Consider the following 19,458-nt stretch of genomic DNA (forward strand, 5'->3'; position numbering starts at 1 on the left):
GTGTGCAAATTGATTTCAGAACTGGATATATTAAATGTCATTTAATCCTCTTGAATGGGATTCATTACACAGGCAACGCGAGCGCGAAGCGCGAGCGAAATTTTTATATAAAGTCTATTTTCCAATTCTTTCCCTCACTTTTTTTTGTTTCCTTTCGGGGTCGGGCCGGCCGTTACGAGGCTGTAAATTACACATTATGTGTATAATACCCATACTTACTTTTTTTTTTCTGTTTTTGATAGTTTCTATCAAGTTAAAGAGTACACTTTTTCTGCAGGTTGTCAAAAAATAGGGGGGGGGCCGGCTCGGCCCCCTCCTGGATCCGCGCCTGCTTCTCCCCCCACACTCTCTCTCTCCATTCTAATACATCTCCGTTCCCCTTCGCCATCTCTGTTCTTCATCTTTATATTTCCTCTTTTATACTCCCTTCACTCTCACACACACGCACACTTTCTCTCAAATCAATCATCTTTATCTCACATGCTATCTCTCTCTCTCTCTGTTGTATCAATGAACTAGCTCTCTCTCTCTGCTTCTTTGCACCCTCTCATCAATAACCAACCTCAGTGTATTGTAACATGAATAAATAAGATCAATCTTACGATCAGTCACATCATATTGCAGTGAATATTGCTCGTAAAATTGATTTCTTTCATGTACATATACCATATTATAACAAATACCTCAGTTACAATGTTAATGTGAGCCGATGTTATTATTTACAAATGTTCACAAGTTTTCAGATATCATGGAAAAAAGCAGCCAAGATTTAATGTATGTCTGCATTCAATCATAAAGAAGTAATTTAACAACAGAGTCCAATGTACAACTACGATCAGTGGCCCGTAACACACAAATCTACGATCAATTTCTCATTATAAATATTGATTCTGGTTGATGCGCTGTGATTATTATGAACAATTATGTACATTCAACAATACCCATGATTTGGCATTGCCATTTTACGATTGTTTGTATATCTTTGTGAAACGGTATCTAAATTGGGTATTTCCAAAAAGGATGCTCGTACTCAACGAACCTACAATAACAACCTTTTGATTCCAATTATTGTTCGAAATCAACTTGCAAAAGAGAGGAGACTGTCATTTATGCCAAACATTCCCCAGAACAGTATATTTCATGCGAAAGAGTCAAAATCCGATAGAAAATGAAAACAAAACATAATCAAAGGAAAGATCCCACTGATGTCATGTTGCTTCTACACAAGACCAAACATTAACATGAAATATATCAACTTAAGAGGCGGAGATACATCAAGTAAAATACTACTCATATGTTGTGGTTTCCATTACCAGCTACTAAAAAAAAAACGTGACTTTATGAGCTTGAATAATTTATGATTCCTGATGAATAAATATACCTCATTTTAATTACAACTTACATCATATGAAGGAATAGTAATATCCTCTGAAACGTATATTATTTTTTTTTCTTGAAACATGGGGCATGGTAGATTGGCAGTCATGTCGAAAATAGTATTAACTCATCATCATTAGTTTGGTAAATCAAAGTCAAAATTAAGTCTCTTAGATTAAAGATAAATTACAAAAGGGTCGTTGCTGTAAACACTGATTTTACTAGAAATCTGTAAATATAAGATAATTAGTTTACCAGAAGACAACGGATAAACCTGAAATTTTAGAAATCAGTATTTTGCTGAGACCAACATTCTTATCATTTTCCACTGTTAAAGGAATTGGTTACCATGGGTTTGACTTTTAAAAAATCTGAGCTAGAAGGTCACACTTGTCACCTGTGTCTGTGATATGTTACAAAAATGAAGCCCAGAAAAAAATGCGTTCAAAAATAATTATTTAGTGCTTAAAAAATTGAAATATAAAGTGACCGGAAACACCATCTTAATTTCATCCATTACACTTATGTGTACTATTTAGGTGTCTATAAGATGCCTATTTACAAAGTCTGGGTTTGCCTTGTAGTTTTCGCTTTTCATTCTCAATAATGGTTGTTTTCAGGGTTTATTAGTTCTAATACATGCACTTGTACACATGTTTCATCTTGGTTTGAGAATTTTTTAAATCGGCTGCTCACAAAGTTAAACAATACCTTTAATCTGCACAACGCATTGACTGACCAATGAGATCTCTCCATTATATTATGAAGATAAAAGAGTTTCAAAATTACAAAGGAATTTAACCTGGTTTTATATTAACATCGTTAATGTAATTTTTTTTCCAATTATCAACACATTATACGCAATCATTATGAATTCTCACATATTGATAGATTACGAGGTTATTCATAATATCATATCACAGAATATATACGTACAAACTAACACCATTTTCTAACAATAATTAGCTTATTGCACCAATTCGAAAACAAGTATATACATATAAACATATTAAGTGCAATGTGATGATAAGTGCCTAATTGTTCTATATACATCTACACTATATAAAATGCAATCAATATTAATATCCTTTATACAATTATCTTTTGTCTAAGCTAGGTATTATCAATTTATGTGCACTTCGCTATGAATATGTATTATAATGTTAATTCAATTCTATATTACAAATTAGTATACTAGTCACTGTATTCTGGACCGTCGTCTACATTACTATCATTAACATTACCGCCATCATCATCATCATCATCATTATCATCAACATCATCATTGTCACCATCTTAAGCAGTATGATATCAGGAATACAGTATGAACAATAAGATAGACCTAAGTTTCAAGAACAATCATTTGAGTCTCATTCATCAGATAAATATAAACATTTCCCCCAAATGTATCTTTATATTGTGTATGAAAAAATGAACTAGTTTTCAGTTCGAGTTAGCTATTGAACCATCAATCAAAGACGAATTCTTATCATCATCATCGTAATCATCATCCTAAATCATCATAATCACCATCATCATCACCATAATAATAATAATAATCGTCACCATTATCATCATCATCATGGAAGCGAGGAAAATATAGGTATTTTTTTATTTATTCGTTTCTGCATGTCAGGATAATGTACATAGTGTAACCATCACAAAATCAATTACGTTGAATTTTACACAATAATAATGAATAATTATGATGATTAACATAACATTAACATAACTGATTATAACAAGGTTGCAGACATGCAGTGGTATGACAAAATAAGCAGATGCTTGAGCTGTTGTCAGACCTTTGGATATATGAAATGCATACATGAATATGAAAACAATACTGAAAAGTCAAAACTAATGATTACTCAAAGAAGGGAAAGAAAAAGAAAAACAAAACAAAAAAAAAACAAATAAACAAATTATCATATGCCACAACAATTTACAAATATTTACAAGTAGTGTGTGAGGTGTAATGATAATTGAAATTATATCAATCTTTAAATTTAAAATGTACAGTACAACAAAAAGTGTCTTGCTAAAAAAAAATTACATCTTAGAGACAAGTATGCGTTTTACCGCACTTTTGAAGGAATGCACTGATAATATATTCCTAATACTAGTAGGTATCGAATTCCAAACAGGAGGTCCATAATGTCTGAAAGATTTGTGAGCCAACAGTGTGCGAGGGTTATACAAATGCATACCCAGTCAGCAAAGTATCTGGGCCCATATGGGCCCCATATGGATTTCAAGTGGGCAATATGGGGCCCATATGACCAATATGGGCCCCATATGGGCTGGCCCACTTAGAACCCGCGTGGAAAAAAAACATATGGGCCCCATATGGGATATATATGGGCAATGTGGCATCGTTAATGGTTCTTTTAACCCACTTACATTCCACATGGGGCCCATATGGGCTGACCCACTTAGAACCCGCGTGGCAAAAGCCATATGGGCCCCATATGGGATCCATATGGGCAATGTGGCATCGTTAATGGTTCTTTTAACCCACTTACATTCCACATGGGCCCCATATGGGCTGACCCAATTAGAACCCGTGTGGCAAAAGCTATATGGGCCCCATATGGGATCCATATGGGCAATGTGGCATCGTTAATGGTTCTTTTAACCCACTTACATTTTACATGGGGCCCATATGGGCTGACCCACTTAGAACCCGCATGGCAAAAGCCATATGGGCCCCATATGGGATCCATATGGGCAATGTGGCATCGTTAATGGTTCTTTTAACCCACTTACATTCCACATGGGGCCCATATGGGCTGACCCACTTAGAACCCGCATGGCAAAAGCCATATGGGCCCCATATGGGATTTATATGGGCAATGTGGCATCGTTAATGGTTCTTTTAACCCACTTACATTCCACATGGGGCCCATATGGGCTGACCCACTTAGAACCCGCGTGGCAAAAGCCATATGGGCCCCATATGGGCAATGTGGCATCGTTAATGGTTCTTTTAACCCACTTACATTCCACATGGGCCCCATATGGGCTGACCCACTTCGAACCCGCATGGCAAAAGCTATATGGGCCCCATATGGGATCCATATGGGCAATGTGGCATCGTTATGGTTCTTCTAACCCACTTACATTCCACATGGGGCCCATATGGGCTGACCCACTTCGAACCCGCATGGCAAAAGCTATATGGGCCCCATATGGGATCCATATATGGGCAATGTGGCATCGTTAATGGTTCTTTTAACCCACTTACATTCCACATGGGGCCCATATGGGCTGACCCACTTAGAACCCGCATGGCAAAAGCCATATTGGCCCCATATGGGATCCATATGGGCAATGTGGCATCGTTAATGGTTCTTTTAACCCACTTATTACATTCCACATGGGCCCCATATGGGCTGACCCACTTCGAACCCGCATGGCAAAAGCTATATGGGCCCCATATGGGATCCATATGGGCAATGTGGCATCGTTAATGGTTCTTTTAACCCACTTACATTTTACATGGGGCCCATATGGGCTGACCCACTTAGAACCCGCATGGCAAAAGCCATATGGGCCCCATATGGGATCCATATGGGCAATGTGGCATCGTTAATGGTTCTTTTAACCCACTTATTCCACATGGAACCCGCATGGCAAAAGCTATATGGGCCCCATATGGGATCCATATGGGCAATGTGGCATCGTTAATGGTTCTTTTAACCCACTTACATTCCACATGGGGCCCATATGGGCTGACCCACTTAGAACCCGCATGGCAAAAGCCATATGGGCCCCATATGGGATTTATATGGGCAATATGGCAACTTAAATGGTTCTTTTAACCCACTTACATTCCACATGGGCCCCATATGGGCTGACCCACATAGAACCCGCAAGGCAAAAAACATATGGGATCCATATGGGATATATATATGGGCAATGTGGCATTGCTAATAGTTCTTTTAACCCATTCACATTCCACATGGGCCCCATATGGGTTGACCCATTTAGAACCCGCATGGCAAAAACCATATGGGCCCCATGTGGTCTCTATCTGGGTAAATATCAATTTAGGCCCCATCATATTATTGCCGCACCTCCCCCAGTGTCTGATACATTTTCACCCCCTCCCCCATTTTCAGACCGATATATGCCCCTGTATAAGTTTGTATGTTTTTTTTTCTCTCTCTCTCTCTCCTTGCTTTATTCTGTTATTTCCTTTTTTTACTCTCCTTTTCTCTCTCCCTCCCTCCCTACCAAGATTATAGGGGTATATAGGCCTATTACCCCCCCCCCCTCCTGTTTCAGATTCAGATTCATTTTTTATTTATTTACTTAATTATTATAATTATTTTATTTATTTATTTTTTTTTGTTTTTTGGGGTCCTTTCAGGAAAGTCAGATTGTCGGCATGACATAGAATCGACATAATATACAGAAATATACAATTTCCTTTTCCCTCCCTGCATGTCAGGCCCGTAACTATGGGGGGGGGGGGGGTTCGGGGGTTCGAGGGACCCCCGCCCCCCCCCCCCACCGAGCGAGCAGAGGTCCGACCAAAAAAAAAAAAAGATAACATTAAAAATGAAAAAAGGTGACCCCACGCCACTTTTTGGCAGAAATGCAAGAACCAAACTTAGATACATACAGTATAGTTTCAGTCCTATACATTAAACTTCTTCAGCTCGCGCTTTGCTAGCAAATTTTATTTTTAAGAAGGTGATGATATAGAAATAGTATACGGCCTTGTTGCAAAACTTTGACACTTAATTTGCCTGCTTTCAGGTCTTTCCGTCTGAGGGGTAAAGAAGGCCATCACTCATTTACGTTCACGAGCTAGAGTTTGAAAACAAAAACAAAGTAGGTCTATCAGAGGTCCAGCTTTGCTGCGCATTTTAATTTTTTATTTATTATTATTCTTTTTCGCTACGCGCTCTCATTTTTTTTTAAGGGAGATGATCATCAGCCTGTGAAAATTAAAACAAAGAAATATGGGGCAAAATGTGGGAAAGCCCTGCTTTCATGTCACTATACGAAAACTTTTTTGCTCGCGCTTCGCGCTCGCAATTTATTTTTGATAAAAGGGAGAGGATCGTCACCGTTTTGTTATAAGCCAAAATTTTCGGCTCGCGCTTCGCACTCGTAAAGTTTTCTTAGAAAAAGCCCATTGACAAAAGTAAAATTTTCGCTCGCGCTCGCAATCCATTTTTGATTAAAGGGAGAGGATATAGTCACCATTTAGAAGAGAATAATAATAATAATAAAACAACATTCGCGCCTTAAATAGGCCCCTACCGTCTCAAAAGTAAATTATATTCAATGGGCTGGCGCTTCGCGCTCGAAACATCATTTCCTTAAAAAAAAGGTCAATTTTGGCAGATTGTAAACCTCCCCCCCCCTGGTAAAATCCTTATTACGGGCCTGCTTATACTTTGATACTCTCCATCCACCTACCGGCCCCCTCATTGTACCTCCCCCGCCCGCGCGTTTCCGTTTTACACCCTGGCGAAGGCATTTTCCGGAAAAGTAGCCAAAAAGCGACTAGTGAAGAGTCTACACACGTCGCTGGTTGCATGTGCAGCGTGCGACACAGGCGAGTCCACCACACTGATCTCTATAAAAAAAGCACCACCGCATGCAATTTGCACAGTTACTGATCAGAGCACAGAGTTCTTCGGCACTTCATGTACAGAGAGAGTGGCAGTCAGGAGTGAAATCCGAACATGCTTTTGCAGTCGCGTTGTTTATGATAGTTTTTTTTTCTAAAAATAAATTATTAACTAAATGAATAGAATGACAGACAAAATCAAAATAAACAGATGCTTATAATGGAAAGACAAACTGAAGTTTGATGGATTGATACACTTAGAAGCTGCCGAAAGATAGATATAGAAGACTGATAAATAGATAGATAGAAAGAGAGAGAGAGAGGTGCATGGATAGATAGATAGAAAGAGAGAGAAAGAGGGAGAGATGGATGGATAGATAAATAAATAGAAAGAGGGGGAGAGATAGCAGAGAGGTCGATATATAGAGGGAGAGGGGGAGAGAGAGAAAGTGAGAGAGAAGGATAGATATATAGATAGATAGAGAGAGAGAGAGATGTAGATAGAAATATGGACGGACAAAGAGAAAGAGAGAAAAAAGACAGACAGATGCTAGAGAAGGAGAGAGAGAATTTGAGAGACAGATAGATAGATGTTAGATAGATAGAAAGATAAAGAATGAGAGAGACAGAGAAGATAAACAAATTAACAGATAGATACATACATAGATAGATAGATATATAGATAGAGAGAAATAGAGAAAGACAGACAGATGGATAGATAGAGATAGATAGATGACTAAGAGATAGATAGATGTTAGATAGATAAAGAGGGAGAGAGACAAAGAATATTAACAAATTTACAGAAAGATAAGTTAAAAAATAGATAGATAAATAGAGAGAATAAGAGAAAGACAGACAGATGGATAGATAGGGAGATATTAAATATATAATTAAAGAATGAGAGAGACAGAGAAGATTATTAACAAATTAACAGATAGATAGATACTCTAGTTAAAAAATAGATAGAGAGAAATAGAGAAAGACAGACAGATGGATAGATAGATGGATAGAGAGATAGATAGAGAATTTGAGAGATAGATAGATGTCAGATAGATCAAGAATGAGAGAGAAGAGCGACAAATTAACATGTAGTTACATAGGTAGGTAGAGAGAGAGAAATAGAGAAAGACAGACAGATGGATGGATAGATAGAGATAGAGAATTTGAGATAGATAGATACTGCAGTTACATAGATAGATAGAGATAGAATTTGAGAGATAGATAGAGAGAAAGACAGACATCGGCAAGGCAAATGATCAAGGCAAACATTCGTATTGAACCTGGAAAGTATAAGCTCAGCTGCAATAAATTGCAAGTACGGTATGTTCTGCGGATAACTTCGGTGTGGACTTTGGATCGCGCGCCCAGCTGATAATGTAAACAAACGTAGACGTAGACTCTTCACTAGTCGCTTTTTGGCTACTTTTCCGGAAAATGCCTTCGCCAGGGTGTAAAACGGAAACTCGCCCCCCGCCCCCCCCCACCCCCTGTCGCGCGCCCTGCCGTTAAATGCTCGAATATGCCTGCATGCCGTACGTCAGAACGGTCTATCGCTAGGCGCGCGCCGAGGCATCGAGCTAGCTAGCTAGCTGATCTGACGCCATATGCCGCACACCCGCGCACGTGCGTATGTATACCATAGAGATGTATATTATTGACACTAGAGGGCGGACTTCATCAAATTGCTGTGATTCCATGTTCGGGGCTGCCGCCATCTTAAAGAGGGCAAGAGCGCGGATTTATAACACACGGCTCTATGGGAGAATGTCACATATTTCACTTTTTTACATTATATTTTCAATTTAATGCTGTATGCAACGTTAAAATCACAAAGCAAAACATTTTTATGTTAAAATATATGATAACCATGCATATTTTATAAAGGAGATGGACTGAACACCCAGAAAACGGGGGAAAACGACAAGGTCGACTGAGTATAGTAGTTATTCAATATATTAGCCATCATATAGCATATACCGTGACAAGGGTGTCAGATAAGGTCAACTTAACACTTTAGAGTGTTCATATGTTCTCATTATTTGGTGCTCATTTGACACTCAGTGTTCATATACTGTATTGAAACAACACTTACAGTGTAAAATAAACACCAAATACTCAGAAGTGTTGAAAACGGGGGGGGGGGGGGGAATAGGTTGCTGTACGTGCATTACCTATGATGTAGATCAGGGCTTGGTCTGAAGTTTCCCCTCCTTTCAGTTAATTTTGAGGAAATCAAAGTAGAAATCATATGGTGAATCACTGATAATCCCATTAAATATTGGAGACTATGCGACGTTATAGCTATATTTAACACCACGGGTGTTAAATCTAACATCAGCCCAATCAATAAAGGACCTCACCATCTGGTGTTGGAGTTACACTGCCACTGGTGTTAAGATTACCAACATTAAGGATGTTAAAATATATCAACACAGTTGGTGTTCGATTTGAACATGAGTCGGAGAATGTTATGAAGTTGACAACATTTGGTGTTCATTTGACACCCTCGAACACCTGCAGAAACGAACATTTAAACGAAAGTTTAAATCACCCATTGGTGTAAAAAAAAATACCAACACCACTTACACCAGCTTTGGAGTTGTTTCACGGTTCGGATTCACACCATTTGGTGTCCGATTTCAAGTTCTTCAACACCTGCAGCCTGACGGTGTAACTTAACACTAGGGTATTTTTTTTAATACCCCAACAACAGACAGTGTTGAGTTACTCCAGTGAAGTGTAACTTCTATCCAACACCTGTCACGGTGTTGTTTCAACACTTCTGAGTATTTGGTGTTTATTTTACACTCTAAGTGTTGTTTCAATACAGTATATTGCTTGAACACTGAGTGTCAAATGAGCACCAAATAATGAGAACATATGAACACTCTAAAGTGTTAAGTTGACCTTATCTGACACCCTTGTCACGGTATATGCTATATGATGGCTAATATATTGAATAACTACTACTCAGTCGACCTCGTCGTTTTCCCCCGTTTTCTGGATGTTCAGTCCATCTCCTTTATAAAATATGCATGGTTATCATATATTTTAACATAAAAATGTTTTGCCTTGTGATTTTAACGTTGCATACAGCATTAAATTGAAAATATAATGTAAAAAAGTGAAATATGTGATATTCTCCCATAGAGCCGTGTGTTATAAATCCGCGCTCTTGCCCTCTTTAAGATGGCGGCTGCGCAATACATGGAATCACAGCCGCATTACGCGCGCGTCAATGCGAGCGATTACTCTAGTGTCAATATACATCTCTATGATGTATACCGCATGCATGGTACACTCACGCGGCCATTTTACCTGATTCAAACGTGTTTGTCACCTCTCACTCACGAAATTGCCTGTTCCAATTCATCTTTCTGCGCTTGTATTCCTCGATAGCTCTTTGCAGATCAATCAGGTAATTTAAAGCTCTTTGTAGTTTTTGATCAGCCATGAATATTTAAGAAAAATTCTTTGTTGATGCATTATAAGAGGTTGTAGCATTCAATTTTGTTTTATACGGTCGGCAGGCCAAATGACATGGACAGGTCTAGTTAGTTAGATGCTATGTATGGGGGTCCGATCCCGGGGGGGGCCACTTACATTGACGAGTGGATACCATGCGCGACCAAAAAAACACGTAAAAAGGATGTCTTTTTCACGATAGGGCACGTTACGTGCGTAACGTGATAAGGGTGTCAAAAACACAAAAATAATGAAAAAAGGGTATCTATTTCGCAAGGAAAATTACGTGTTTAGGGTCGAATTTGCGGGGATGATAAAACAAAGATAGAATGTTTTATAAAGGATGTCTTTTTTGCCCCAACACTTCGTGTTTAGGGTCCGATTTGCGCGAGGTGTAGATCGAAGGTGGGGTCGTTCTAAACCAAATAAGGTCAAGCCGACGACCGAAGGACCCGTAACAATAAAACATTCCTTTACTTGTTTAGGGGTTCATTTCAGGGAACATTTGCCAAGAGTATCGTTTTGTTTCCAATACTTGTAAAGGGTAGGGTTTCAAACGCCAATACTTGTTAAGGGGTGCATTTTCAGAAAATGGAAATTACGTGTTTAGGGTGCTTTTCGAGACCCCATGGTCGCGCATGGTATCCACTCGTGAATGGAAGTGGCCCCCCGGGGGTCCGATGACCGTATGGGGGGTCCGATGTCCGTCTTTTAGATTTGCTCAAATTTTGTGCATTAAATAGCTAAAATAATTGTTAATATTTGTGCTTTGTGGCTATAATATATCTCGAATTTTATCTCCTCTCTTGTGTCTGTATGCGAGTCCACGGTTGTAACTAGTTACATACAAACTAAGTTAAGTCAAACAACAATGGCGTGGAACGATGTCTCCGCCACTGACTAAATCAGTAAAATGAACGGGAGTGAATGAACTGGAGACTTATTCCAGGATAATGCCCGCTTTGTTATGTTGTGTATTTTCACTTTCAATCAAAATATTGATCACAAAGTTCCTTAAATTAGGGTAGTACTAGTAGTAGAGGCTACTGGCATGAATGTGACAGGCGCATGCCTTTTGATGTTGACGGTGCATTGTGGGTACTAAGCTACCTGTGTGTTCGTGATTGTGTTGTCTTGACTCAAGTGACGGTACAAGTGTAGTCATGTCATGGTACTGAAGAATGTGCTCCAAGGTTGTAAGAACATATTTTATGTCCATACATCATGCAAAATCTCTGTAATAGGAAATATTGAAGCATAATAATAATTACAAAGATAGTTGCTGTTCATTTGAGATAACCTGTTCATAAAAGCTTGAAATATCAAGAAAAGCGGTTCAAATAAACGTTCAAGGATCCATTGAACTTCATTCCAATTTGAAAATAACCGTTATTTACCTTCTATGCACTGATTGGCTATTCTTGTGTAATGCATATGTGAGCTTTATATTCATTTCACATATTAGAAAACGTGTACTTACAGTATTGAATGGACTATTATCCATATTTTTTGGAGAAAAAATAAACAAATATGTGAATACATCATAAACGTAAACGGTTGATAATCAATTTAATCCATTTCATGTCTGATATCGTGCTGAAGCAGTCTACAGTTTTAAATCAGTTTATAAAACTGCTAAATATTTTACTTCAAAGATACAATGTTAGCATGAGGTTTGAATGAACCATTTCTGAATTTGAAACAATTTTTTTTTCATTTTATTTTATGCTTGTCAATCATAATACATTTAGTACATTTTTCTGTCATTGAAATACATTTTTTCTTTTGTATTTCAGATGAGACGATTTTTGGTCTACTGGAAACGGCACTTCAAAAATTAGACCGTCATGAGCAGCTGCTCCTGGAAATTGCAAGGAGGCAGGCGGGGGCAGGGCCAGTACAAGCTGACTCGGAAGAAAATGATGCTGTGGATCTTCCACGCTTGCCATGTGAGTCACGGGAGGATCTCCAGGAGCTTAACACACTCCTGGAGAATTCTGGAGCTGCCCGCAAAAAACTGGTAAGCCAAATATTCTTCATAACATAATTGTTTGTGTTTTTTTTTGTCCTTTGTCATCTATAAGAGTATATGGCCATGCCTTTTAAACTTGCCCCATTTGTGTTACGGCACTGCACTAAAATCCAAAATTGATGCACCTATCAGAATGAAGGTGTGTTTTTTTTGGAGAAAAAAAAGTCAACTTTGTCCCCATAAAAGTATACATTTCGTACAAAGAAATATCCTGAGGATTTCAATACCGGTAGTATTCAAAATAAAGTCAGGTGAAGTGGTAACACCTTCACCCTGTTGCATAAAACTTCTAACCGGAGTTTTTTCCGGTTAAAATCTGAAAACTCCGGTTAAAGTCCAAAAACTCCGGTTACAATATTTTTCTGGATTTTTTACTGTTTTTTCCATTGCATAAAAACATACCAGAGTTTTCAAAAGTATTAGTGCAATAAATTTTTAGGGCGTGTTAAAACTCGGTTTGAATAACCGAAGAAATAGGTCTACATAAGCTGAGTTTTTTAACCCGAGAAAACTCGGGTTAGAAAAAAAGTTTTATGCAACACCACCCTTATGTGGGAAAATGTTTGACTTTTGAGGGCCATATTTGTTCACATTAATTTTTTTTGGTAGCCCCTGTATCTTTCCTCAAATCGCTCTGACCTGTAACTTTTCACCATATTTGAACATATGGCTACATATAGGGTGACGCACATAAGTATGCATATCCTTGGCTGGGTTGACATCTATAGATCTATTCGGCTCCGGTATTTCGGCCCGATTTGTAAGGGCACACAAATAGCAAAAATTGAACATGCCGCATTCACTGGCTGAACAATGCCATTTCCAAAAACTGGTTCACATTGGAGGGCACTACTTTAACCCTAATAGGCTTGGGGGGCCGAAAAGGCCCCCACCCCTCGACATTTTTTGCGATAAATTTTTATTGGAAGAAGCTGTGGCCGCGATTTTTTATGACTATTTTCTTTGAAGTCCATTTTTACCTTCCCAAAGAATTCCATTTACTTTGTACATAGAACATTTTTTCCGTCCCATCGCGCGACAGGACGGAATTGACGTGCCCTGGAAATCGTCTTTAAATCGTATCTATCGTATTGTTATCTATGGGACACTACAGTAACAAATAGACACCACCTGACATGGTCAGTCTTGCTTATCAACTTTGATAGAATTCTCTTTGAATCTTTTAAAAAACCAGTGATATTTTCATTCCGTCCCATCATGCGACTACAATTCAATGTTGCCATGAAAACAAAACGCATTTTAATTTTATTTTTTATTTTTTAATTTTTTTTTTTTTTGCAGAATGATACTTTCACGTGAGAGTCACATATTAGTGAGGGTAAATGGCAGCTAAAATATTTATTTTTGTGAGCATGAAACTCTGTCAAATTCCGTCCTGTCGCAGTCCCTTATTTTTGGCTTTGACCCTCGTGTAAAATACATCGATATATCTTTCAGAAAAATAATCAGCTCAGTCTTTTTTATTATATGGCACACTACCATCGTGCAAATTTTTTGCCATGCCCCCCCCCCCCAGTCTTATTGCGGGTTAAAGGCATCAAGCATTTTTTTTTTTTTTTAATACCAAATGCTAATGAATGTGCTAATGAACCATCTGATCGAAAATCAAGAGTACAATTCTATTTTATCTCTTACAGATCAGGATCATCAGCCTTGTAGGAGGTACTGGAGCCATAGTGGTCAATAATACTTTGAAATCCATTGTGGGACACAATGTCAGTAAGACATTTAACATGATCGGGACGAAGGGAAAGGAGTCGTTTGCGGCTCTGCAAAGCATCAACTCCATTATCAAAAGTAAGTCTGCTTTGCTCTCAACCAAGAGTTTTTTTCATCCTTTTATATTTTCATCATGAAATCATTTTTTTTTTCTTTTTCATATATGACTACTTTTCAGTTCACTTTGCCACATTCTTCGTTATTTCTATTATTCCTTGTGAATTTTAACTTCTCAGAGATTTATTTGATACATGGAGAATTACATTCAATGAAATTGTTTATGCTGGAAGATTAGCCTACTCCCGTTATAAGGAGTAAGATACAAGATTTCATAATAAGGCAGTACTTCCAGTCTTAAAGGGGAAGCTCACCTTTGAATTTCACTGGTTTTGATAAATGTAGAAAAAGAAAAGAAAAATATTAGTGAAGGTTTGAAGAAAATCACCCCCAAAATAAGAAAACTATGAATATTTGAATTTTTGGTTCAGTGACGTCACATGCGAGCAGCTCTCCTAATTTATTACTGTATTGTTTTATGAAATAAATATCTTATGTAGTTCCTCTTATTGATGATTTTTATCTTTATTCGTCAATATAGAGGGTGTCCGTGCTAACCGTGGCATGAAAGAGACGTCGGACAAGGACATTGCGTCATGGTGTGGACGATGGTTCACGAACGCGAGAGATCGCAAAGGAGACCGGCTGGCCAGGAGGCTGGCGAAGCCGCAAATTGCAGAAGATGTGCTACCTGTAGAAGATGTGCTACTTGTAGAAGAGGAGATTGTGGGAGCAGATTCCGACTGAACAAAGATTTAGAAATGAAGTTTATAAAGAAAGAGTATAAATTTCTCTACAATTTGGAGCTAAAATGATATAATTGGATAAGAAATTTAAAAAAATTTCAGGCATTTTGAAATTTTACATATTTCCATGTCATAACTAATTATTTTGATCCAGTTTTCATAACTTTTGCTCCAAAATGGTAGACATGTTTTAACTATTACTTTTATGAGTATGTAAAATCTGGACTGGGCATGTTTTTAAGTGCCTTTCCTATTTGAATAAAAAAAAAAAAAAAAACATGAAATGGCAAAACCTTTTTGTTCATGTCCATCTACTACTTTTAGTGTAATCTTATTTTTAGAAAAAAAAAGATAACAATTTTCAAACTTGCCTAAAAAAAAATGTACTTGCCACAAAATAGTGCCTATGACTTTCGGTGCTTCACATTTTACTCGAGAGTAAACTGTTACTTGCCAAGTAACAAAAAAAAGGAAAAGAAAAAAAATGTTCACTTCTTGCCCAAAGAATTAAGTGGGCAATTATTGAGAACTGAGATAAATGATTTTCAACAAATTACAGTACTGCCATTCCATTCTTGCTCTATTTGTTTTGCAATATTTACAGGGTATTTTTATTACCAAAAATTTCATGAAATTAGGCTAAACAACTCATGTTGCCAGAATTCCATCACAGCTCGATCTTATTTTCATTGTAAGACAGATTTTGGAGCTAAATGTATATATATCTTTTTTCGTGTTTTCAGCACACATTGGCTATAAGGTGGTACAGTCTACCCATGTTGTACAAGCATGAATAAATTTCGTTATAACAAAGGGATTTTCCAGGATCCAATTCGTGCAAAGGTATATGTATGTGTTCACTGTCCTGTATATTATAGCAAGTCAATTACCTTGTTGAAATGTGGTACTTGGCTTAGTCCCAAGTGCCTCGTCATATAGGGAGTAGACTGTACTTTGTTAATATTCCACCAGCTATAAGTTTTTGTTTTATGACATCAAAAAGTGTTTTATTTTTTTCTGAAGTAGGTTAAAATGGTCGTCAGCAGTTTCATTTGCTGTGAGAAACATTGTGTACGCTGATGTGATACACTTCAATTGTGATACCATATCGCTAAATGTGAACTACGCATGTTCTTTGGGGATAACTGCAGTGCACTCTTTCAAACATGGCTGCACAAACTTTTCCGACTTGAAATACTACAGGAAACTAGGCATATGCACTGAAATCTACACTTTGTGCGGATACATGACAACCTTGTGATTTTGTTTTGAAAAATATTTCTTGTGCCATCTTTGGCAGCAGAAATATTATGCACATTGTACCTTAAATACATTTTAGGTACCATCATTTCTCCAAGAAGTTTAGTTACAAAATTTACAGATGAGAATACTTTCTACATCATTTTCTATTTTAGTTCTTGAGTATTACCACATATGTGGTAATTATGAATGCTGGGTTAACTGGTCAGTTACTTACAGTAACAAATTTTTGGTTTTTTTCATTTAAGTTGGTGCTCAGGAATTTGTATGTCGATTTTATTTCTTGATGGCGAATAATACTCGACAACCTTTTTTTTTAGTAAATTGTTGTGTTGACTTCACTGTTGTCCCACTATTAGTTATCTGTAGCTTTTGCAATGCTAACTTTTCAACTATGCACATAAGTTTTAGTAATTTGTATAACCTGTAGTTAATATCTTTCATGTATTTTTTTTTTATCTTAGTTGTAGAATATTCTTAGATAAGTGCCTAATTGCTGTTTGTTTGCCAATTTATGCTGCAGGTATTTACGATACCTTCTGTACTTGTATTCATATGCTGAAAGTTCTTATTATCCAACAGTTGTGTGAGGAAAAGAAGTGTGCTTACATGGTATTTGCAATATTTAAAAAACTGTCTTTCTCATGTTGTATTCCATGGGTATCGCTGGCTGTAACGAACCCATCATTTTTCAGGTATTCAGGTATTCCAGATATTAGCTTTGTTATTGTGATAAGCCCAATGACTGCTCGATGACAATGTTTATCATTCTAAGAAAGACGATCTGATTGGATTTTAGAGTGTGTAGGTCTAAGGTTAAGGGTCACAGAGGTTAAGTTGGGAAATTTGCCTTGAGATATGAACTTTAAAAACTTACCGAGAGCACCATAATATATAGCAATACGATCTATTAAATCTTTTCTTTTTTTTGTAATAAGATGATATGTCAGAGGGGTTGTACTCTGGAATTACCTTTTATAGAAGACGGAGTCATATCTTTGTTGTATGTTCACTGTTAATGTTAGTGTTTTTTAATTCCATAATAAACCTTTAAAAATAATGTAATGTTGAGCTCTCTCTGTAGTTTCATTCTCTAGATAATACTCTGGATTGATGATACATGTAGTCATGATGCATAGAACTCCTGTCCATTTTGAAAGGTTGATTTAATATCTTAAATTTGTTCTGGGTTAATTTAAAAGAAAAAGAGAGAGAAAAAAAGAATGATTTTGAAAAATGCTAACATGTTGGATATTTGTATTTCCATTCCAGATATTCGATTTGCATGCATGGTTGTATAGAATCCATATCTGCAGCCCTTCCAACTCCATGTGCCACAGATATTTTGCTCCATACAGTCCATTTGGGGACTGTATAGGCTATGCGAGTTTCATGTGGGCTTAACATGGACTGCTGATATGGGTCCCATATGGGCCATGTATGTTTTATGTGGGTTTAACATGGACTGCTGATATGGACCCCATATGGGCCATGTATGTTTTATGTGGGTTTTATGTGGGCTTAACATGGACTGCTAATATGGGCCCCATATGGGCCATGTATGTTTTATGTGGGTTTTATGTGGGCTAAACATCGACTGCTCATATGGGCCCCATATGGGCCATGTATGTTTTATGTGGGTTTTATGTGGGCTTAACAAGGACTGCAGATATGGGCCCCATATGGGTTGCCCATATGGGGCCTATATCGGCATATCCGGGCCCGTATATCCCATACGGGGCCCATATGTTATGTACGGTGCAGATGTCATATGGGTCCCATATATCCCATATGGGCCCAGATATGCCGATATAGGCCCCATATGGACTGCCCATATGGGCCCCATATATGCAGCCGATATGGGGCCCACTTACGCAGCCTATGTGGGGCCCATATGGACAGCCCATGTTAAGCCCGCGTAAAACCCGCATGGCCCATACGGGGCCCATACGTTATGTACGGTGCAGATGTCATATGGGTCCCATATATCCCATATGGGGCCCGGATATGCCGATATAGGCCCCATATGGGCAGCCCATATGGGCCCCATATATGCAGCTGACATGGGGCCCACATACGGAGCCTATGTGGGGCCCATATGGACAGCCCATGTTAAGCACGCGTAAAACCCACATGGCCCATACGGGGCCCATACGTTATGTACGGTGCAAATGTCATATGGGTCCCATATATCCCATATGGGCCCAGATATGCCGATATAGGCCCCATATGGACTGCCCATATGGGCCCCATATATGCAGCCGATATGGGGCCCACTTACGCAGCCTATGTGGGGCCCATATGGACAGCCCATGTTAAGCCCGCGTAAAACCCGCATGGCCCATACGGGGCCCATACGTTATGTACGGTGCAGATGTCATATGGGTCCCATATATCCCATATGGGGCCCGGATATGCCGATATAGGCCCCATATGGGCAGCCCATATGGGGCCCATATGTATGCCCAGATGAACCCACATGTAGCCCATCTGGGCCCCAGATACTTTGCTGACTGGGTATCAGATGCTTGTCTTGTGTGGTAGGTATAGATAACATAATTTTGTTGAAACATATTGGAAAAGCAGGTAGGTAACATTTTGGCATTAAACCGATACATAAAAAGGGAAGGAGGAAGAAAATGGACATCATCAACAGTAAGACATTGCAGCTTTATAAAGAGAGGGCGTGTATGATCGCGGTAACCAACTCCAGCACCAATGCGAATTGTTTTCTTTTGCAACAAAAGAATTGGGTTTGTGACACTCGTTAAAGTTGCCCAAAGAATATTGCAATATGACATATAAGGTAGAATAAGAGTATTGTACAACATGTAAAGTATTTTATAAGGTACAAGGTACTTAACTTTATACAGTATACCAATATTTCGAGAAATTGGTTTACTGATGTGTTTCATGTGATCATTCCAGTTAAAGGAAAAGTCCACCCCAACAAAAACTTGATTTGAATAAGAAGAGAAATATTCAACAAGCGTAACACTGAAAATTTCATCAAAATCGGATGAAAAATAAGAAAGTTATGACATTTTAAATTTTCGCTTTATTTCACAAAACAGTTATATGCACATCTCGGTCGGTATGCAAATGAGGGAACTGATGACATCACTCACTCACTATTTCTTTTGTATTTTATTATATGAAATATGAAATATTTTGATTTTCTCGTCATTGTCATG

The 19,458-nt window shown here is 38.1% G+C and overlaps 1 protein-coding gene across 1 annotated transcript; it reads left to right on the plus strand.

The window, feature by feature from the left end:
• The first annotated feature begins 11,597 nt into the window (after window positions 1-11,597).
• On the plus strand, window positions 11,598-17,321 carry LOC121417911. Its single transcript, XM_041611643.1, has 4 exons — window positions 11,598-11,625; window positions 12,226-12,449; window positions 14,120-14,279; window positions 14,800-17,321. The coding sequence occupies exons 1-4, from the start codon at window positions 11,598-11,600 to the stop codon at window positions 15,003-15,005; spliced, it is 618 nt and encodes a 205-aa protein (XP_041467577.1). The 3' UTR covers window positions 15,006-17,321.
• The last annotated feature ends 2,137 nt before the right edge of the window (window positions 17,322-19,458 follow it).

The sequence above is a fragment of the Lytechinus variegatus genome, chromosome 6, assembly GCF_018143015.1.
Source record: "Lytechinus variegatus isolate NC3 chromosome 6, Lvar_3.0, whole genome shotgun sequence".
In the NCBI taxonomy this organism is placed as follows: domain Eukaryota; kingdom Metazoa; phylum Echinodermata; class Echinoidea; order Temnopleuroida; family Toxopneustidae; genus Lytechinus; species Lytechinus variegatus.

Excerpts from the sequence above, each read along its gene's own strand:
- LOC121417911 (XM_041611643.1), top strand. The coding sequence starts at position 11,598 with ATGGTACTGAAGAATGTGCTCCAAGGTT. Across the intron at positions 12,450-14,119 it reads GAGCTGCCCGCAAAAAACTG|ATCAGGATCATCAGCCTTGT; the intron begins GTAAGCCAAATA and ends TATCTCTTACAG. Across the intron at positions 14,280-14,799 it reads CATCAACTCCATTATCAAAA|AGGGTGTCCGTGCTAACCGT; the intron begins GTAAGTCTGCTT and ends TCGTCAATATAG.